The sequence below is a fragment of the Notolepis coatsorum genome (assembly GCF_963971535.1).
Source record: "Notolepis coatsorum genome assembly, chromosome: 1".
NCBI classification, from domain to species: domain Eukaryota; kingdom Metazoa; phylum Chordata; class Actinopteri; order Aulopiformes; family Paralepididae; genus Notolepis; species Notolepis coatsorum.
This window is the reverse complement of record NC_140165.1, coordinates 182,932,165-182,956,655: the sequence shown is the minus strand read 5'-3', so window position 1 is coordinate 182,956,655 and position 24,491 is coordinate 182,932,165. Positions and strand designations below refer to the sequence as shown.

Sequence of the window (24,491 nt, the reverse complement as noted above, 5' to 3'; positions counted from 1 at the left end):
GCCCCGCCCCCTCCCAATGGAGCTGCCTCGTCGCTTGTCATCTGCTGGTCAAAACCTGTATGTACCCAGCCATTCGTTTAAGGGTAAACTGTAAATGTTTTTTCACAGGAAATGCACTGTATTATTTTACAGATTACTTTTGTGTTCCTACTTTAAGTGTAAATGCTATAAAAATACAGTAAATTACATTTTATAAAAATATTAACCATTAAATAAAGGTTGTAATCTGTAAATGTATTTGATTTGACTGTAAATGTTATAAATTGAAAATGGGGGAAGAAGTCCTTCTCTGGTCTGCATCCCCTTAACAATTGTGTATTGCGCCATACTGTATTGTGCCCATTCTGCAATCTGTTAAAGTTAGCAATCAATCAATGTATAATAACTTTATTTGTATTACCATAGTGTCTTTATACCTTCATCACTGTAGGCTACATATTAATACTACAACTCGTTAAAGCTATAAAAAAATACCTATGGTCATTCATTTAGCAGTGGGAATATCATTTTTGGAACAGTGTGTGTCTACAGAGAAAAGTGAGATAGAAAAAAAGCCAATGCGATTTTGTGTTTTTCCTCAATATCTCTGCAATGCCTGCGAGTTACCAGTAACTCAGGCCTGTACAGTGCGACATATATATCGCACGTGCTACAGCAACAGCGGTCTGTGCGATGGATGGATTTACTTCAGTAGCACTGGTGCGATAGGGATTCGGTTCATATAGATACTCTTATTTTGAAAATCCTGTAGCGGGTCTCATTTCTGCCCACGCGCAGCTCCAGCTAGGCTCCGAAAGCTAGCAACGTTCAGGTGCATATGATAATCTTATTTTGAAAAAACTCTTGTGACAACTCGACGAGTCATATCCGCCCTATCCGTGCGCCTTCTGCTTGCAGAGCAGCGCGTTGGTCGGTTGGTGCGCACTGTGTGCAGCAGTGCGCCTACACGTCCCGAAATAAGTCCGTGGTGTTTTTTTTCTCTCGCAACGGGTCAAATGCATCTACATGCTTTGCACCGTCGCCATTCCTTTATGCGCACATCGCCCGAAATTAACGTTTATGTACCATTACAATCACTACAACGTTAGCAAGCTAACAAGCTAATCCTGATCAGAGGCAGAGCCAGCAGACACAGTGTGGGCTGGGGAAAGGGAAATGGGGGGGCACTCTCTCCCCTTCCCTGTGTGTGTGTGTGCGTGCGTGCGTTTGGAAAGATGATGAAGTCACTAGTCAGGACAGGAGTATATTATAGTAAACTGAGGATGGACAGATAATGTTGATATTCAAATATAAACAAGTTTCGAGAGGAGTGGAAGTTTGAAGACAGACTAGACTACAATATGATGCGGGGGTGGTGAGTTGAAACAGTGTGTGTGAATGAATGAATGAAAACTTTATTTAACAGATTGCAGAATGGGTACAGTACAGTACGGCTCAATACACACAATTGTTAAGGGGATGCAGACCTGAGAAAGACGTTTGTCTTGTTTACATCAGGGTCCCCCATTGTGTGTGTGTGTGTGTCCCAACCGACCCCACTTCTATGTTTCAATAAATTATTTGCATTTAAAACTATTAACGCTGACTCATTCCTTCAGTCCACTCAAAATTATGCTAATATTCCTTATGTTGTTTATGATATTAATTGAAAATAGCATATGAGAGTATCATAGTAATAATAACACATGGCGATATACTAAATGACAGCCAAACATGGCACTGCAACTAAATAACACAAATACAATAGGCACATTTGTGACTGTTACAAATATAACACGTTTTATACTTGTGCTACAAGATTTTGGCCTGTGCTACAAAACTATCAACCTCTGTAGCACCAGTGCTATGTGCAAAAAAAGTTAACGTACAGCCCTGTAACTGTATTTGTCATACCATGACAATTCACGACAACTTTTAAAACGGATCAATTTATATTTATATATTTATCGCATTCAGGAAATTGGGCGTCAGTGAAGGCATGCTCTCCGTGGAGGAATGGGAGGAGGGGACGCCTGTAGCTGTTCCGCAACCGTTCCTACTTCCGGGGTAGGCCTGATTGGCCCCGACAGGCATGTGACCCGCCGCGGCCACGCCCCGCGGCAGCCCCAGGAGCAAGCGCGCTACTGCTGGAGTTCGCTTCGCCTTTAACATCGCTGCCGTTGGCGAAAGCAGACAAATGAATGACTAATTCGGTCAGAAATAACGTAACTAATAACGTTAGTAAGCACTGCTTATATGCTTATTATGTCTGCGGGGTACAGTAAACGTTTCTCCCGGTACATTCTGAAGAGCACACCGCTGTATGTTGGAGAACCAGCGGTCTTCCTCACTCCAGTGAGACTAAAGCCATGCACAGCTCAGCCCTGTGAGACGCTTATGTCTGCGGGGTACAGTAAACGTTTCTCCTGGTACATTCTGAAGAGCACACCGCTGTATGTTGGAGAACCAGCGGTCTTCCTCACTCGAGTGAGACTAAAGCCGTGCACAGCTCAGCCCTGTGAGACGCTTATGTCTGCGGGGTACAGTAAACGTTTCTCCCGGTACATTCTGAAGAGCACACCGCTGTATGTTGGAGAACCAGCGGTCTTCCTCACTCGAGTGAGACTAAAGCCGTGCACAGCTCAGCCCTGTGAGACGCTTATGTCTGCGGGGTACAGTAAACGTTTCTCCCGGTACATTCTGAAGAGCACACCGCTGTATGTTGGAGAACCAGCGGTCTTCCTCACTCGAGTGAGACTAAAGCCGTGCACTGCACAGTCTCTAACAGTGTAACAGTAAGAAGCATTTTGGATAAAAGTATTCTGTACTTCTGTATGACAACAATGTATGCCTTTCAAATGTTAAATGATTAAATGATACACAGCGAAATCTACGCTCTCGCCTCTCATCCTGCTTTCGCCAACGGCAGCGATGTGAAAGGCGAAGCGAACTCCAGCAGTAGCGCGCTTGCTCCTGGGGCTGCAGTGGGGCGTGGCCGCGGCGGGTCACGTGCCTGTCGGGGCCAATCAGGCCTACCCCGGAAGTAGGAACGGTTGCGGAACAGCTACAGGCGGAGGGGACAGGGGAGGCGCAGAGCAAACGGCTGTTCACCAACACATTTACACATTCCTGCATCACATACAGTAACTTTGTATTGTTTTATCCACAGAAGATTTGCAAACCTTTTGTTCCAGACACAAAAGCCACAGAGTGGGCAATCAAGAGACACTGGCTAAGTTGATTTGACACCCTCGGTGCATCAGTCTCTCCCCTGAGCTCTGAGCTTTATCCGGTCGCTGTTCTTATTCTTCTTCGGGTCGCAACCGTCTCCTGGTCGCGTGTATCTTTTCTAGGGGTGGGACGATACATCGATCCAGATCGATACATCGATGTAATTATCAACAATCGAATCGGATCGATGCGATGTAATAAGATCGATTCATATCGATACTCTTATTTTGAAAATCCTGTGGCGAGTCTCATATCTGCCCAAGAACAACAGCAGTAGCTCCGTGTGTGTAGATGTTACAGCATAGCATTCTCCCTTTCTGTGTGTGTGTGTGTGTGCGCGCGTCTTTGGAAAGACAAGATGAGGTCAGAGGAGTTTGATGTTTAAATGTTATTTAAACATAAACAATATAATACATAATAAATGTAGGCCTATACATGATCATGCAACATCAACAAATTGTTGTAGGAACGGTTTGGGAGAGGGAGGTTGTGAGTTTTGAGTTCCAAAAAATGTAGCTTAAAGTTTAAAGCTCAATATATAAAAACGTGGCACTTTACAGTGAACAGGAGGTCTATTTGTATTAAAAACAATAGATTGATTTTCCTTTAAATGTCTGGAAGAGCTCAAAAATACAAATGTCAAATGATATTTTCATTACCTTTTTTTTGTTGATCTAAATGTTACCGATTGTGTTAAATGGGCATATGATATCATCTCATATCGATCGCAGGCACCTGAATCTAATCGTATCGTATTGTATCGTGAGAGACTTTGTGATATCGGCAAATATCGTATCGTTGTCCAAAGAATCGATATCATATCGTATCATGATGAAACTGGTGATTCCCACCCCTAATCTTTTCCGCAACGGAATTCGGTTTCCGGGTTCCTCTGATTGGCCACTGACCCCCCGTGACCCTACCCTATTACACGCCCTCTTATCGACGCGCGTTATGCGACGCTCTACAGCTCTTTCACTGACTTCCTGACTTCCTTGCAGAACAGCTGTTTCCGTATTTACAATATTGGAAACGCCGCGCTGTGAGCGCTGTGAAGCACCTCTGTATTAAATGCCGACAGCACCTCTGTATTAAATGCCGCCAGCACCTCTGTATTAAATGCCGACTCATCAATCAATCAATAACAACATTAACGATAACGTTAACGTTAGCATTAGGCTAACGCCAAGCTGTAATGTTACCAGTCTCGCGTCTATCTGCTAACGTTAGCATTAGGTAATAACCGGTTTAAAATGGATGGTGATTACCTCACGTTGGGTCTATTCTGCTAGCATTAACGTTACTAGTACAAACAATCAAACCAAAACATTGACATCTAACTTATCTTTAGATATTTACTCGACCTCTAATGTCTAACTATGAATGAACACAACACTCTAACTTACCATCTTTAGATAATAAAGTACTCAACCTCTACTGTCTTTAACTATGAACAAACACAACACTCTAACTTACCATCTTTAGATAATAAAGTACTCAACCTCTACGGTCTTTAACTATGAACAAACACAACACTAACTTACCATCTTTAGATAATAAAGTACTCAACCTCTACTGTCTTTAACTATGAACAAACACAACACTCTAACTTACCATCTTTAGATAATAAAGTACTCAACCGAGTAGAGTGTAGACAAGTACACTCAGTCCTACTGTAAGAGCATGGGTCACTCTGAGCCCCAAGTACACTCAGTCCTACTGTAAGAGCATGGGTCTGAGCCCTAAGTACACTCAGTCCTACTGTAAGAGCATGGGTCTGAGCCCTAAGTACACTCAGTCCTACTGTAAGAGCATGGGTCTGAGCCCCAAGTACACTATGTCCTACTGTAAGAGCATGGGTCTGAGCCCCAAGCACACTCCGTCCTACTGTAAGAGCATGGATCACTCTGAGCCCCAAGTACACTCAGTCCTACTGTAAGAGCATGGGTCTGAGCCCCAAGTACACTCCGTCCTACTGTAAGAGCATGGGTCACTCTGAGCCCTAAGTACACTCAGTTCTACTGTAAGAGCATGGGTCACTCTGAGCCCTAAGTACACTCAGTCCTACTGTAAGAGCATGGGTCTGAGCCCCAAGCACACTCCGTCCTACTGTAAGAGCATGGATCACTCTGAGCCCCAAGTACACTCAGTCCTACTGTAAGAGCATGGGTCTGAGCCCCAAGTACGCTCAGTCCTACTGTAAGAGCATGGGTCTGAGCCCTAAGCACACTCAGTTCTATATCAGGATCTCCCTGTGAAAGCATACCACGAGAAGACTTTAACTTGAGACGATCTCAGATTGTCACGTCTCCCCCTCTTAACATGTGATACGACCCTGCCATAGACCCGATACAAGCAGCCATAAGCTGCAGCAGAGGTTCAGTCCAGTGATTGCCTTGCCCTATACCCCCCCCTCACAGTAAGCTGTGGTGTTCCACAAGGAAGCATACTAGGTCCGCTACTGTTCCTAATTTATGCAAATGACATGTCGTCAGCTTGTGACTGCAACTTGTTCCTGTTTGCGGACGACTCAGCCCTGCTGGTCTCTGACAAGAACAAGTTACAGGTTGAAAAAACCCTCAGCTCAGAACTAGGCAAAATCTGCATATGGCTCGCTGATAACAAACTATCATTACACATGGGCAAAACAGAGTCCATTCTCTTCGGTTCAAATAACAAACTCAGCAAGACCGACGGCTTCTCAGTTACAGTGGGTGACAATATTGTCACAAGGAAAGAAGATATTACCTACCTGGGTTCCATCCTAGAGGCAAATCTTTCCTGTGACAAAATGGCATCCAATGTAATAAAAAAAGTCAACCAACGAACTCGATTCTTGTACCGGATCTCCTCACTGGTAAACAAGAATACCCTGAAGACTCTGGCAGGAGCACTCATTCAAGGGTACTACGACTATGCTTGCACCTCATGGTACCAAAGCACCTCAAAGGCGCTAAAAACAAAATTACAAACATCTCAAAACAAACTGGTCAGACTACTGCTTGACCTTACTCCTAGAACCCACCTCACCCCTGCCCACTTTGACAACCTAGGATGGCTTAGAGTAGACGACAGAGTACAGCAACTTGCAATGGGCCTGGTCTACAAGAATAGATACACTACACGACCAAGGTACCCATGTACATGTCAAAATACTTCCCAAAGGTCAGTGAATACCACGATCACAACACCAGAGGGAGCTCCACAAATCATGTTAAACCCAGATTCGGCTCAAACAAGGGACTAAACACGTTTCGCAATTATGCCACATCAAGGTGGAACGCCCTACCCAAAGCTGTAAAGGAATGTGAATCACTACCCACTTTCAAAAACACTCTCAAAAAACACCTAAGGGAGACTGCAATTCGAAACTGGCCCCTGTAAATGTCCGAACACAACCCCCTCCAATGTACAGTAAATTACCAAGTATGGTCTTGTCAATATTCCAATGTACAGTTTTGTTTGTACAGTTGTACAGTGTCCCCCACCCACCCCTCCTACCCAACCTCCCCCCCCCCACTCCTACCCAACCCCCCCATCCAACCACCTCCAATGTACAGTCCCCCCCCACCCCCACCTACCCAATCCAATGTACAGTTTCTACGTCAAATGTATATACTCTTTTTTCTGGACTCTTTTTGTATCACAAACAGTACTGTATTTGCAAATCTGGTATGTCATAAATGTATAGATGTAGCAGTACTGTCTATCTGTATGTCATGTATGTCATATATGTTACGATGAATTGAACATGGGGGACCCTGATGTAAACAAGACGAAAGTCTTTCTCTGGTCTGCATCCCCTTAACAATTGTATGTATTGAGCTGTACTGTACCCATTCTGCAATCTGTTAATAAAGTTTTCAATCAATCAATCAATCAGGACAAACCATAAGCCCAGAACATAGAGTGTTGTGTTTGTTCATAGTTAAAGACAGTAGAGGTTGAGTACTTTATTATCTAAAGATGGTAAGTTAGAGTGTTGTGTTTGTTCATAGTTAAAGACAGTAGAGGTTGAGTATTTTATTAGCTAAAGATGTTAAGTTAGAGTGTTGTGTTCATTCATAGTTAGACATTAGAGGTTGAGTAAATATCTAAAGATAAGTTAGATATCAATGTTTTGGTTTGATTGTTTGTACTAGTAACGTTACTGCTAGCAGAATAGACCCAACGTGAGGTAATCACCATCCATTTTAAACCGGTTATTACCTAATGCTAACGTTAGCAGATAGACGTGAGACTGGTAACATTACAGCTTGGCGTTAGCCTAATGCTAACGTTAATGTTGTTATTGATTGATGAGTCGGCATTTAATACAGAGGTGCTGTCGGCATTTAATACAGAGGTGCTTCACAGCGCTCACAGCGCGGCGTTTCCAATATTATAAATACGGAAACAGCTGTTCTGCGAGGAAGTCAGCGAAAGAGCTGTAGCGCGTCGCATAGCGGCCGTCGATAAGGGGCGTGTGTAATAGGGTAGGGTCACGTGGGGTCAGTGGCCAATCAGAGGAACCCGGAAACCGAATTCCGTTGCGGAAAAGATACACGCCTCCCGGTCTGACTTCCTGTGATAACGTTCTAATCTACACTGCTGCCACCTGTCGTCACGGAGGGGAATTGCAGCCATTTTGTAAAAATTAATAAGTACAAAATACGTGCCAATTCCGTGAACCGTGAACAGGGCGTGAAGAAGGTTGAAAAAACAGGAGAATCCCGGGAAAAACGGGAGGGTTGACAGCTATGAATTCGTCTCCCAGATGGTAAATCACCCTTTTGGATTGGACTCAATGAAAGTGAATGGGATAAAGGATTTCTGACTCCACATTTTACGTCTCACTGATGCAGCCGGGGTTACCAGAGTTCATTCTGGAGCTGCGGCGATTACCGTAATTCCTCTAATAGTAACCCCGGCTTGTATTTGTTTCAACTGTAGCGGGTACCAGGCTTGTATTAGGAGGAGGCCTGTATAAGAGGGAGGCCTATATTTCAAATTTTCAAACGGATCATAATGAATAAATCAACATTTTGTGTCAGTTTGAACCCAGTAAAATGTACTGGGTTCATTTATTGAAACCAAGTACTGTATGAAATAGTAAACAGTGCAATTACAGGTGGTCACTGGTCATTTCAACGTTTTCAAAGTGAAATCAAGTAACTAGCTCAGTATGTAGCTCAGTATATTAGTAACCCGGCTTGTATTAGGAGGCCGGCTTATAATTGCTTAGCTCAAGAGCGCACCCGGCCATTAATAGAGACCCGGCTTGTATTTGAGACCCGGTTACTATTAGAGGAATTACGGTATGTGTTATACTGTACACACGGCGAATCAATACAATTATCGATTTTTTCGAATGGTGATCAGGAATTGGAATATACCATTTGGATACCATCTGATGTCAGGTAAGGAATCTATGTTATCAGTCTTAGGATAATCAGACTCGTTTTCACGGAGATATAATCGTTTCCACTATATGTGATATTGTTTCACTGTAAAAGCCATCAGGAAATAAGAGCAGCGATTATCAGCGCGCGGCACGAGCGTGCGTGCGCACACATATACTATCGATCATCTAGCGTTTATTTGAAAACGATTCATAAATAGGCCGACAAATGACAACGTTCTGGAATATTCCAGTAAAAGGCGATTATCATAGAATGGGTCGTTTTTTCGCGAAAACAAGTTATTTTCAAAATGCTATCAAACGGAAATGAAGCGATAAAAAAACAATCTGCCTTGACAATGTTGACTGGAAAATGAGTCTTTGATAAGCGACGGGCAGATTAGACACATAGCCATAATTTAAAACATAGGTTAGGCGATATTAAGTTAACATTGGAGTGGGTTTGGGCATCAAGGGGGTAAAAAGGAAAACACAGCGTGGCATCCAAAGTGTTAAAGACCTCTTTCTTATATCCGCAGCTCTAACAGAAATAAAAACAACCCAGGCCTATATGTTAAAGTGCAGATTGGCTTAGAGGACGATAATGTCTTGTATGAACTACCAGTAATATAAATCATATTAACAACAAAAATGTGTTCCATCTTCATGTCAGATGATTTTCAAAAAGGTGCATGAGTCAATGCAAAAAAAGAATAAGCAAAGATACTGCTGGAAGTTCAGAACGTTGACCATTTTTCACTCTATAAATTAATCTAGATACATTTTTTTAATGCTTTAAATAATTTAAATTAATCTCCAAAGTTAAAGCATTAACTTTGATAGCCCTAATTTTTTTATTAAGTTATACTTAGTTCTACCTAGGCTTGCCGCGGTAGTCAGTCAGTGATAACGGTGTCATTCTTGTGTTCAGGAATCCACTTGAGTAAATTAATTGCCTAGTGCCCCCTCCCCCCACCGGTCCCCTATACTTTCACTTTCACTTCTAGAGTAGATTTTACTTCACGTGAAGCAGAGACATTGTTACACAGCAACGACAGAGGATTTATCGATATGTTGGATTTAAACACCGCAGCTCGACTGGAGAGGAGCTCAGAGGACCAGTCCAGATCAGAAAAAGTACGTTTGCGTTTTTTCCCCCCTCTCGAATCAGCTGTGAAGGGAAAGTAGCGCGGAACACGTTGATGTGTGTGTGTGCGTGTGTGTGTGTGTGTCTGTGCAGAGTGCGTGGTTAATTTGTTATGTCGGCTTGTCATCCTGCCTTTACAAGCTTCAACGTTTTATTCATCATCTAAATGTGGCAATACAAGCTTGATATTCAACGTTAAATGAATGACCTTCTGTGTTAAGACTGTTAGTAAGCCAGTAAAGATATCGAGCATACAATTGTCAAATGTGCAAGTGCAACCCTAGTTTCACCTAGTGGTATGATGCAACGTATTCTTCGTATGGCTGGATGTACCGCACCGTGACGCCCGTACCGTAAATTCGCGGGACGAATACACGTACCGTTACACCCCTAGTATCCACCCTCCGGCAATATTTTGTCAGGGCACCGGTGAACTTGGCACAGTTTAGGCCCCACCTCTGACGATTCTGATTGTTTTACAAATACAAAACAAGCAAGAACCTTTGTTTTTTTCCCTCCTGCACTGGAACGTAGTGTGTGTGCTCAGTTTAACTATTTGATTTCAGAATACACTGCACATATACCAACCAAGACTGTGGTCGATGGTTGACTTTAAACCCCTACTGTAGGTGGGAATATGTGACCTGGGCCCTCATTCATCAACGTGGACGTAGAATATGTTCTATTTCCACACGTAAGCACGGAATGTAGAACTAGTGTACGCACAGGGAAGTCGGGATTCATCACACGGTGCGTACGCAGGCTCTACGCTCCTCCGTAGAACTTTGTTCTACCGTCAATGCTTGTGCATGATTATCCGTATATGGTCATGAAAGTGAGGAAACACCCCCCATGGGATGTGAAATAATGGACTGACCCGAGCGGTACTCTGAGAAACTCCACGGAGAATTCACTGCTGTCGAACCAAGAAGACACTATCGCGTATTATGGGATAAATAAAAGGCGGATTTGTAAACGGTGATGTCAGATATCAACGGCTCCCTAAGACCATTGCTGCAATTCTGCCTGGACAGCTCAAAATACTAATAAAGACCGTTCGTTGACCACTGTTTGGCGTTGGTTGTGTGTCATTATAACCGTGCTGTAATATGAATGCCTTTATTAGTTGTGTTCGATTGGCTATATGATTTTTAGAGGCATCTATTTTGTTGTCGGCTAATAAAGACCGCGCTGGAATATGACTGCCTTTTCCCGTGTTGTTTGATTAATACCCAGGGATTAAAGTTCTCCTCAATTTGATTCCAAATCGCGATGGATCTCCCGTCAATTTTCTACCTGCTGCATATGATTTCTAGAGGCATACTACAATCCATTTTGATGTCAGTATTGGGTAGCCTACATAAACAATAATACGAGAGCTATACAAGAACAATGAATCTTACTGCCATGTATGATGTAGCAGATACGCCATGTGTAGCCTGCCTATATGTGATCAATACAAACATGAACTTGAATTCCATCATGTCTGTGTGCGGGTCACTGCGGGAACTCACAAGGCTGTTGTCACAATGTAAATAAGAACGTGCACTGAAAAGTTACAGTATGTAGTTGGTTGATCATTTGTATGACAGTCAGTAAACCCTTGCAAAAAGTATCCGTTTTATTTAATGAATTGAAAACATTCAGCATCGCCTTCCTCCCGGCATCCAGCAATAACATGTATCAGGCAAATGCGCATCGCAACATTGACTGAGTGGAATCCCTTTCTATTCACATAACTGCATTTGTGATGGAGCTTTGACAGCTACAGTAACAGTCTATTGGTCGATCCATCTCCAATATCACGATGGACCGTGCCGCGGTGGCAAAGACCCGAGGGTGGAGAGGACTTGAATGAATTCCATCATCATATATATATGTTGTGTGTCTGTCCACTATGTTTGTTACTTTGTTACTCCCCCCCCCCCCACTACTGTCGCTATTTTACAATGAACTATAATGAATTACGGGTCATACAGAAGTTGAACACTAATGCACGGAAGCTTATTTCCGCCTTGAAACTAATGCAGGACTGAGGAGTGCTTATGCGTAGTAACGATATTCTACCACTGGGCGCGAGGTACGCCTGGTCTGACCCGTGCGTAGATGTAAGCACGGAGTCAAGTTCAAATCGAAATTGATGAATCCCACTCTTTGCTTAGAAATGATCGTACGCACAGGGTAAGCACAGATCTGTGCGTAGAACACGTTGATGAATGAGGGCCCAGGTATGGACTTCAGGGTCATGTTGAGGGATCTTAATTTTTTTTTTTTTACATATTATGAAAGTACAGATTCATATCTTCAAAACAAGCCATCACTTGAACATTTTGGTGGGATACTTTGCAAGCTACTTCCTATGATTCATGGTGATTATCACAAAACGTATTCAGAGATAATAGCCTTCAAGAGACGAGCAGGCTATTCGGTGACAATAGTGAAACAACTACAACACTACCCAGAAGTCATTGTAATCCATGGCCCCCCTCTCTCTAGGGCAATTAACACCTGGCAGCTTTCCAGTCTGAGGCTCTTTGTTATTACAATGAGTCTGGTGACTGCAAACACAACACCCAGAGGAAAAAGGAAAAGTCATGATAGTTTATTAAAAAATTAGTGTGGTAGTGAAAGGTTAACCTTCTGTAGTGTGGTAGTGAAAGGTTAACCTTCAGTAGTGTGGTAGTGAAAGGGTTAACCTTCTGTAGTGTGGTAGTGAAAGGTTAACCTTCTGTAGTGTGGTAGTGAAAGGGTTAACCTTCTGTAGTGTGGTAGTGAAAGGTTAACCTTCTGTAGTGTGGTAGTGAAAGGTTAACCTTCTGTAGTGTGGTAGTGAAAGGTTAACCTTCTGTAGTGTGGTAGTGAAAGGGTTAACCTTCTGTAGTGTGGTAGTGAAAGGTTAACCTTCTGTAGTGTGGTAGTGAAAGGTTAACCTTCTGTAGTGTGGTAGTGAAAGGGTTAACCTTCTGTAGTGTGGTAGTGTAAACTTCATCACGGTCCAATTTTGTGATACATGACCGCCGATTAAGAATGTCATTTTCTTTATCACCCTGGACGCATTTACAAGTAAATCGCAAAAGTCTTTCCATTTCGCGTTTGTGGCTCTCGTCAGATTCAACTTCCACAAAGCACATTACATGTTCTACCTTGTCTCCAAATCCGTTAGGTGTGTTGTCACCATCATCTGGCTCTGCCTCGTCTTCAAATCCGTTAGTGTTGTCACCATCACCACCATCACCATCATCTGCCTCTAACTCGTCTCCAAATCCGTTAGTGTTGTCACCATCATCTGGCTCTTCAGCGTTGCTGTCAGTGATTATAGCCCGCATAACGTCTGCGTTGTCTTCTTCTTCTGAACAAGAATCTGAGTTTCTTTTTGGATTTTTATTCTGCACAAAGAAATCCGCGATGAATGTTCCTAAAGCGCGTTCATCTTCAACACAGTGTGCTCCGAAGTGAGCAAACCGGTTTAATGCCTCGGCAACTGCCCTCGCTGTGGGTTGCATGGTGACTGTCAAACATGCACTGCCTGCTCTCTGTTTAATACTCATCCATCAATGGCATCAACTTAATGACGTCACCGCCTGACCAATAAGCATTTAGATGTAAATACATGTAGTGTGGTAGTGAAAAACACAACAACTAGGTTAACCTTCTGTAGTGTGGTAGTGAAAGGTTAACCTTCTGTAGTGTGGTAGTGACGGATAAAAAAAACGGATAAATAGTTTTTTGTACCATATTTCTACACATTTCGCTGCCACATTACAAATTATGAAATCGCGACGAAATACCTCTGAATAAGAATTAAAAAAAGAATTAAAGATTCGATGACTAATTCGGCCAGAAACGGCTTTGAGGCGAAGCGTTACTAAGCGCTTCTGTAGTGTGGCAGTGAAAGGGTTACAACATCTCGCCAGCCTCGCCCTGCAGCAGCAGCAGCACCAAGCCGCGCGATTGGACATTTGTATCGTCAACACAGCCAAGCTTTCAACATTGTTATTTAGATGTATTTACCCATTAGGTTGGAAAAAATGCACCCTCATAAAATTCTAACTGTGTTTTAATGGTTTTTAATTAAGTTAAAACATGCGTTTTATAACGGGTCAAGGCCTCTTTTTTTTAGACACTGCGTTACGTTGCTTATAACTTATAACATTAAGATAGTGTATTAATAGTGTGTTATTCTCTCTCTGAGAAAGGAGAGCTAAATAATGACGTCTGTGTGTTAACACCTATTAAGTACTTAGTACTTGCTACCTGGACAGGCCCACAGCCCGCTCGTGTAGTTTTTTCTCCTCACTTGAAATAAAATTTGTGGAAGTATTATAACAATAATTACCTCATTTACAAGTTGTATTTAAGTTTGCAACTAAGGGCAAATAAGGGAACAGATTAATGACAATTCAAATATGTAAAAAAATATCAAGATTTCGATTTTTGGGATTTTCTGGACAGCAAGACATTTTGTTCATTTCAGAGCACCTCCCCCCTTGCGCATCAAATCGGGTTTGGTCACGGCGAGTCACATATACTGAACTAAATGGCAGATAAGTGGATTCTGTAAAATGTATCTTGTTCAGTATAAAGGAGGCAGACTACATACCAGAAACACTGTACCAGTTGGCACCGTTGGTGATGCCGTCCTGAAAGTATTTGTACCGGTCTGCACAAGGGTGCCCTTTGTGCATCAGAGGGTTCTCCTGCGCTCACACACGCACACACACACAAAGTAGTAGCACAGATATCAATAATGAGCAATTGTTATAGTGTGTAATTTCTTTACCTTTAAATATGAGCTTTGTACTTTTTATAATCTTATATAATAAGTAAGGGATAATGTATAGCTACGAGGTCATTGTCGCAAAATAATTGACCGACAGAGTTTAAAATACCGAGGCGCCTCGCTCGCCGAGGTGTTTTAAACGTCAGTGAAGGTCAATTATTTTGCGACAATGACAGAGTATAGCTATACATTATCCCGCTTATTACATGGCTAACTTACTAACAATATACCTAATTCATTTTACACCATCGACAAGACGAGATCAAATGCAGACGCAGTTGTTCTGTGGCTCTGTCAGCCCAAATAAAGTGATTATTATTATCGCCGGTAGCCCGGCAGGTGTGTCTGATTGCACTGAAACAGTGTGTGTCAGTGGGCTTGATTACTCCAGCTGCGAAAAACAATAATCACCGGTGGTTATCGAAAAATTATTCACCGCTGTCAGGGGCTATTGACCAATCACAATCAAGCATTTCGGCGAATGTTAAAACGCCATGTAATAATCATCCATAAATGAGTAGATAAAAACTCCCAGGCTTACAGCGGAGCAGCGTCCTCATACCTGTGCGTAGGCTCTGGCCACCTGCTGGAAGATCTGGTCATCAGGACATTTGCTGTACATTGAGATGCTCTGCTTGTCATCGTCGTAGGGATAGTTGACCACCAAGGATCCTGCGTTCCACAGAGGAGGAAGAAGGTAATTTAGACAAGAGGAGTATGGCTGGAAAGATTCAGTCAAACGACATAGTTAGGTTAGAGATGCAATGCATCATAAAATATTGCATTTTGACGCTGGTTCAAATCCATTTGATTACATTTGTACAATATTAGTATTAGGTATATAAATGTGATGGGATTCAGTCAGCAATAATTGAATTACATGCAAGCAAAAGGTTACACTAAAGGTATACGTTCACAGCATTAATTTCATAAATTAAATAAACATTTACTGCATTATATATTAACCACGTATATATACGTTATTGGGATCCGACCGTTGGAGGCCAACCACGTATATATATACTAGTGCTGTCAAACGATTAAAATATTTAACTCGATTAATCGCATGATTGTCCATAGTTAACTCGCGATTAATCGCAAATTAATCACATTTTTATTTTTAATTAATTTTTTTACCTTAAACAGATTTTTTTCAAGTTCCAAGTTTTAATACTCTTATCAACATGCGAGTCAACAAATGCTTGCTTTGTGCAGCCATTTAACACAAAAGGATGACCCTCATGCATTGCAAATTTGCATCAAATTCAAAACAGAGTGATGCACAAAATAACTTAAAAGAAAATAATAATTTAAAACAATGAATAAAGTGTGCATGAAATAATAGGGGAAAGAAAACATTAGGAACTTGTTACATTCACACACACAAGGGCTGATTAATCACACACCCCCCTCTCTCCCTCACACACACACTCTCCCAGCTCTTTTTCTCTTTTACCCCTTCCTCATCTCTCTCACCCCCCTCTCTCTCTATATCTCACACACACACACACACACACACACACACACACACACACACACACACACACACACACACACACACACACACACACACACACACACACACACACACACACACACACACACACACACACACACACACACACACACACACACACACACACACACACACACACACACACACACACACACACACACACACACACACACACACACGAAACAAACATAGTATCAATGAGAGCATCAATAATACACCTGAGTGAAGTCTAGTAAAAAAAAAAAAAAAAAAAAAAAAAAAAAATGTTTAGTTAATCTTGAGTTAAAAAAATTAGTGGCATTAATAGAATCGGGAGTTAACGCGATATTAACGCGATATATTTGACAGCCTTAATATATACGTGTTACCACTCGGTTTTGCTTTTATTCCATTTTAATATCCTACTCAATGTCACAGTATGATGGCTGGAAACGGCATATCCAGACTCCGAAAGTGCAGTACCGGCCAGATCCTGGTATTGGCGCTGTCTCGATAATGCCGTTTCCCCTGTTGCAGACCGGGTGTCACTTTTTTTTGGTCTGGGTTAGCTTTTCTGTTAGCCTCAAGCGAGGGCTTTAACCAATCGCCTGAAATACTTTTTGCGACGCCAAATTCAGTATGCAGTAAAGGAATATAGCATCAGCCAATGGACATATCGATCTACCAGATGGCGATCAATAACTGGGAAATCCTTTTTGGAATCCAACCGGTCACAGGTAAGAGCGATTTGACGTCAATTTCAGCTTGATCGGACCTTGTTCTCATAGCCATACACCCGGTCAACGTATGATGTTGCAATAACGAATGCCGTTATTGGTAATCGATAATCAGAAACGACTTCCCCCGCCCCCCCCCCCCCCCCCCTTTCATGCATTCATGGTGGACCATGATACCGATCATATGCATTTTGATTTTTAACTCTAGCTTGTGTAGGGCCGAAACGCCAATCGATTTAACGTTATTAGCTTAGCGCCCTATAACTAGCTTTGCAGGAATTACTAGGGGTGGGACGGTTCACAAAATGGAAGGTTCGGTTCGTATCACGGTTTTGGTGTCACGGTTTTCGGTTCGGTTCGATATACGTTAATTTTTATAAAAAAAATGTAACACTCAAATCTAAACATGCTTCATTTATTATTAAAAAAAATAAAAAAGGTTTACAGTGTTAGTGTTTACAGCCTTAAATAATGTTTGGCACACAAAGACCGAACTGACTGAAAAATATAGGCTACATTTGTCAAAGTATTAACTTAGTGCAAACAAACAATATGCTCAGCCAGCACTAGACTTTCCTTTCTTTAATATAAACACAAAAAAACAATGTCAACCATGTTTAAATTCCCTGATTGTCAGTTCTTAATGGAAAGGTTAGTTTTCTGCTTGAAATTAAAGTGCAGTATTTGAAATACAATGAAAGGAATATGGATGGATTTCTTATCAAAGGGAAAAGTGTCACTGTTATTTAAAATAAATAAATAAACAAATTAGAAGGCCATCGATATAAATGGCAGCATACATCAAACTAACACACACTGTACTGTTTAAAAACAACACTGCTCTGTTCATTCTATTTTTAAAATACGTACATTATCTGTCTACATTTATTTAGACTAACATTATTTAAATATTGAGTGCAACTGTGGTGGATTACGTAATTTGGTGAGTTGGAACTATCTATGGGTTCGCGGGTCCCCACGGACATTTTAGCGCGACGGACCTTCAGCTCCGGTAACGTTAGGAGGAGTTCATAACAGTGGCGTCGTTAGCCCTGGGCTGTTTAATTTTTTTTTTTTTTTTTTTTTAATGTCAGCATCCCCATTGTCTGTGCTGAATGTTTGTTAGTGTTTGGTATTTTTTGTTGGTTTTTAGGACTTTTAAACATCCATTTTTAGTAAGTAGTTTTCATTTGATCCTATAATTTTTTCATTCACCGATTTGTGGATTTTTTTTTAGTGTCCTGAAAGGCGCCTTATAAATCAAATGCATTATTATTATTATTATTATTATTATTATTATTATTATTATTATTATTATTATTATTATTATTATATTATTATTATTATTATTATTATTATTATTATTATTATTATTATTATTATTATTATTATTATTATTATTATTATTATTATTATTATTATTATTATCATCCAGGAGGGAAAAGACACTTTGGATAGTAGGGACTGCATCTCTGCCTGTCCTGACCAGGAAACACTTTGCAACTGTGATCTCCTCTGGCAATAGTTGGATATTGTAATGTGTGGCGAGGGGTTGCAGCAATTCCACTGAGAGAAACTGGTCTGAGGCTGGATAACATGCCTGTATGCCTCTCATAAGTTGTTATCCAACTCATGAGAACCTGCTCTCAAGTTCTTGCAGCATTCTGTCGACGACTGGATAAAACAGTCTCTGTCTCAGCTGATCTCCTGAGCTGAGGTCTGAGCTTGTGCCACAAGATGACTCAACTACACACTCGTCCATCCTTTTCTGCTTCCTCCTTTGGCTGGTAGTATGTTCCTCAATCCTTACATATGGCCTTTGTCCTGTCATACATGTCCACTGCCATCTCTGAGGTGCGATAACCTTTGAGTGTGTCCTACACTGTGCTTTTAAATAGTACAGATATTGAAGATGTGCACTTTAACGCAGCAGCACCTGGAGCCATCCATACCCATGTCCAGTGTCCTATAATAAGCTTTAATCGAACCCTGGTTAATTTCCTCGGATAGTCCGGTTGGTTTGGGGTGGTGTGACAGCTCATTCACTCTTGCAAGTGAACCCTGCTGCGGTTCATTTGAGATGTGAATGCAAAGTGGACCAAAGGCAGGAAAAGACCCAAAAATCTAATAATTTTTTTATGAGAAGACTGAAACATATGTATATAATGAAACACACAATACAGTTTTTTTTCGATTGCCTAAGCATGATTTTGAAAACGGGGCCCGGTGTTTCAAAACACACAATTAGCACAACCACACACACAATTATCAGAACACCTCAGATCCTTTGCTAAATTAAACAAATGTCAAAATGTCAAAACCATACACTAATTTATAAAAACTACATTTTGTTACCATATGAAACACACGTTTCATATGAATGAATTCTGTTTGAACCAGTTACACACACTGCTGTGCTTAACCTAAAACACATTTAGCAATTCTACTTCTCAGTGATTAGAGTACTGTAAGTGAAGTACACAGAGAATGTGCAAATATACAATAAATTCACCAAACACTACACAAGACCAATGCTGTAGACTGATGAAAATATAATTTATGTATCTACATATACCCAAATCAATGATGCAGACTGATGAAAAAAATAACATTTTCTCTCCATATACCCAAATCAATGATGCAGACTGATGAAAATATAAATTTTCTCTCCATATAACCAAATCAGTCAACATTTCAACATGGAGAATCACAACAATACATGTCCCCGTTTTCATGCTACTATGTGCATAACACTGTAAGCTCAGCAAATATCAGACAAACATAAAATACTGTATCCAGTACAGGTTAAAATTACAGTAAAACAAAAAAAATATTGAAAACATTTAAACAGAAAATACTAGACATTATCTCTTTGCCTAGCTGGATCTGGCAAGATAATTTTTTGTTGTGATTCTCCATGATGACTGATTTGGGAAAATGGGAGAACATTTATATTTCATCAGTCTGCATCATTGGTTGTCTTGTGTAGTGTTTGGTGAATGTATTGTATATTTTCACGTTCTCTGTGTACAGTACTTCACTCTCCTTCCATTTTGGTTGAAGACAGGTGAACTCACCTGCTGCATTTGTATAGTGCTTAAACCTGATTGGTGTATCTACAATTAAGCAATGGTGTGTTTGTGCATCCGATTGCTGTGTTTAACCAATTGGCTCATATGTGTGGTAATTTGACATTCTGTGTCTAATGTAATGCAAGTGTGTTTAGTGTTTTGCAAATCACTGTGTGTATTGTTTTGCAAAAAGTGTGAGGCTGACATTGTAGGGGTGCAAATCTGGGCCTATATTTTTCTCCTTGAGTGTAAGGTTTTGATAATTGTGTAATACTTTTGATTTGAGTGTTTATGCAATTGAAGAAAACTGTAAAGACTAGAGATGAACTGTTTATTTCTTTTGTACATAGGCTGTGCATATGTTTGTTTGTTTGTTTATTTGCTTATGTGTATGATTCTTAACTGTGTTTTTATTTTGTTATTGGTGTATATGTGTGTATGTATGTACAGTATATGTATATATATTATATATATATATATGTGTATATATGTATATTTGTACTCCTGTTGGGGCTTCTTGGACCAGATCAATGTTTTATCTGGCTAAATAAAGGTTAAATAAATAAATAAGAAACTGATGATTTGGTCCTGTTAACTTTGAATTTTCTATGGGGACTGCCCAGATCCCTCTCATGGACCTGGACCTCACTTTGAGAACCTCTAATGATTCTAGTTACCATAATTCCTCTAATAGTAACCGGGTCTCAAATACAAGCCGGGTCTCTATTAATGGCCGGGTGCGCTCTTGAGCTAAGCAATTATAAGCCGGCCTCCTAATACAAGCCGGGTTACTAATATACTGAGCTACATACTGAGCTAGTTACTTGATTTCACTTTGAAAACGTTGAAATGACCAGTGACCACCTGTAATTGCACTGTTTACTATTTCATACAGTACTTGGTTTCAATAAATGAACCCAGTACATTTTACTGGGTTCAAACTGACACAAAATGTTGATTTATTCATTATGATCCGTTTGAAAATTTGAAATATAGGCCTCCCTCTTATACAGGCCTCCTCCTAATACAAGCCTGGTACCCGCTACAGTTGAAACAAATACAAGTGTTTTCTAACCTTAAAAACGCCCCTGGTTCATAACACCAACAAGCAGCACGAAAGCGGCAATAGTCCCGGTTGGAGTTAGTAAAACACAGTTGTATGTTAGCCTTCTTGGATGTTGAATAAATGCCTATCATTGTCTTTAAACACCCCGCCTCTCAGACTCCCATTTCCTCCTCTGCTAGCTAGTAGCTACGGTAACATTTCGTTGACTGTATTAGCTGGCGGGCTAGTACCATAGTTAAAACGTGCGTTGTGTTGTACAAACTGCTAACGCTATGGCAAGATGTGTGTAGGCCTATGTAATGTTAATGGCTATGTTTTTAAAGTCGTAATGAAGATTGATTTATATTGTGCTTGCCATTTTTACACAAACTGACTAGCACCTGGCTGCAGTGCTGCTGCTACTGCCTGCAGCCAGTGCTCACCTCTCCCGGCTCCGCCAAATGATTTTTTTTATTTGCGCGTCATCTGAACCGTACGATACACAGACGCCCCGAACCGTGGGGGTCGTACCGTACGGTACACGGTTCGAATGCGTATCGTCCCACCCCTAGGAATTACCCGGCCTAGACCAATCCGATATAACGTTCATATTCACAACACTATAAAATGGGAACGTATTGATGAAACAATTATTTCTTTATGGCATATTGAAGGGAAGGTTTACTGTCAATTGACAATGACAATGGACACATAGCAATAATATAAAATATAGATTTAGCTCTACAAACAACCTCACGCACAGTGAAACCTTGTAATGAAAAGCTGGCCTCATAGAGTGAGATTAGACGGGCCCCAATGGCCCCGAATGTGTTAATTACACCCATGCGTGAAGCTGGCGATTTCCACCATTGTCCATTGAAATCAATACTCACGTGTGGGTGTTGGCATCTCAAGAGTGCCATTCTAGTTTCTGATTCATTTCAACCAAGATACATTTTGTTTTCCACGTTCATATTGATGCATTTATTATTATTATTATTATTATTATTATTATTATTATTATTATTATTATTATTATTATTATTATTATTATTATTATTATTATTATTATTATTGTTATTATTGTTATTATTATTATCAAATAAATAAAGTAAAATTTAAAAAGTTACATCTCTGGAGAAATGGGCTTTATAAAAATCTATATCAAGATCTACTTTATACCAATGTCAAAATAATTTGATTAGACTGCATCAAAAAGGAACAGTACTAAATAGCGGTGTAAAAACTGATGCATGGTTATGAGTATGCCTATCCATCCAACTGTAAACTTGGAATCTAAATGAATGTGTCCTTATTAGGGATGCTCAATATTGGCTTTTTTACCGATACCGATATACCGATATTGTCCAACTCTTAATTTCCGATACCGATATCAACCGATACCGATATATGCAGGGTTTCCCCCACCAAAAAACTGAATAATTTCAGGTAAGTAACATTACATATCCCTTGTTGTGGAATTAACATAACATTATGCATACTTTGACAATAAATAAAATCAGAATTTGTTCTTACTTGCTTGCCTGGGTAAATAAAGGTTAAATAAATGTAAAAAAAAATAAAAATTAAACAGATACGATCATTTTTTCCATATCACATTTTAATGCCAATATCGGCCGATAATATCGGTAGGCCGATAATATCGGACATCCCTAGTCCTTATCTAATTAATTAACATAATGCAGATGTAATTCCATATATTCAATTATTGCTGACAGACTCAGTCCCATCAAATGTGTATAATTTGTTTACACTAAATACAATTATCCAAATTAACCAAAATGAATCATGGTCCCAATATAAGATGATATGATGCACTGAAGCTAAATGTAGAACCAAGCCTGCTTTCATACTAACACTGATAAACAACAAGCTGATAGTCCTATATGACCACATGTTGTAGTCATGGCTAGAACACAGCTCAGACACTGATACACAATAAGCTGATAGTCCTATATGACCACATGTTGTAGTCCTGGCTAGAACACAGCTCAGACACTGATACACAATAAGCTGATAGTCCTATATGACCACATGTTGTAGTCATGGCTAGAACACAGCTCAGACACTGATACACAATAAGCTGATAGTCCTATATGACCACATGTTGTAGTCATGGCTAGAACACAGCTCAGACACTGATACACAATAAGCTGATAGTCATATATGACCACATGTTGTAGTCATGGCTAGAACACAGCTCAGACACTGATACACAATAAGATGATAGTCCTATATGACCACATGTTGTAGTCATGGCTAGAACACAGCTCAGACACTGATACACAATAAGCTGATAGTCCTATATGACCACATGTTGTAGCCCTGGCTAGAACACAGCTCAGACACTGCTACACAATAAGATGATAGTCCTATATGACCACATGTTGTAGTCATGGCTAGAACACAGCTCAGACACTGATACACAATAAGCTGATAGTCATATGACCACATGTTGTAGTCATGGCTAGAACACAGCTCAGACACTGATACACAACAAGCTGATAGTCCTATATGACCACATGTTGTAGTCCTGGCTAGAACACAGCTCAGACACTGATACACAATAAGCTGATAGTCCTATATGACCACATGTTGTAGTCATGGCTAGAACACAGCTCAGACACTGCCAGGGTTAGGGGGCCTACCACACTAAAATTGGAGGCATTCGTAGTTCAAGTTTTGTATAAAAGCATCTTCCAAATGGAACTATATTATTACATGTTGTGTTATTAAACTAAGATCTTGCCTCCATGAAGGTTGGCAGAGAGGACGAAGGGGATGCTCTTCATCCAGTTCATCAGAGTGACGGTCTCTGGCTGCCTGGGCTCTGTGATGGTGAAAAACTGGTCAGGAAAGTTGCGGTTCAGGTCAAAGTTGTGGCTGTTGTTGCGTCCCTTGTAACCGTTGACATCACCTGTGAGGAGAGGATATGATAACAGTTAATGACTCATATACACTGAAGTATTATCTACACCAAATGTAATCTACATTCATAGTAGTGGATAATGCAGTAACAACACCTATTGAGGTTCATTTATGGTAGCTCGCTATGGTTGCTTGACAGAAATGACATATTTCCGACAGAAAAAAGTGCTGCTCGACACTTTCCTTTCATGTTGCGCACCTGGAGAATGTTATGTCACAGATGACGTGATATTTTTGTCACACAATGTGATTGGCTAGTGTTCACGTCACCATGGAGGTTGTAGTTTTCACTCAACTTCCTTTTATATTTTAGTCTTTAACTTTTGCTCGTCACAAATATGGAGGGTATAGATGAAAGACTGGCAGAACAAATTTGAAAATATTATCATGTTCGTAGTTCTGTGTTAAAATACATATTCTCTTGACTCTTACAGCCATGACTAGTTAATATAGTTAACTAGTATACAGCTCAGACACTAGGCGACAGTCTGACAGTGTTCTTATTCCCACAGATAGGCGGGACGTTTGACCGTGAGTCAGGAAATATAGGAAGGGCTATGGTTCTGACAGTGTAAAATATATGTATTATTGGGTTAAAGAGTATTGAAAATATTAAACCAACTTGAAGAAAGACTGAATGAAAAAATTATATCAAACGAGGGAAGAAAGAAGTCAAA

General features: G+C 40.5%; 1 protein-coding gene across 1 annotated transcript in view; it reads right to left on the bottom strand.

The window, feature by feature from the left end:
- cpda (carboxypeptidase D, a) overlaps positions 1-24,491 on the bottom strand; it is a 169,741-nt gene that overhangs the window by 67,826 nt on the left and 77,424 nt on the right. Inside the window, exons 7-9 of the mRNA XM_084319602.1 lie at positions 23,636-23,803; positions 15,080-15,189; positions 14,338-14,434 (exon numbers count right to left, since the gene is read on the bottom strand). Coding sequence (XP_084175728.1) covers positions 14,338-14,434; positions 15,080-15,189; positions 23,636-23,803 — 375 coding nt within the window. The remainder of the gene's footprint in view (positions 1-14,337; positions 14,435-15,079; positions 15,190-23,635; positions 23,804-24,491) is intronic.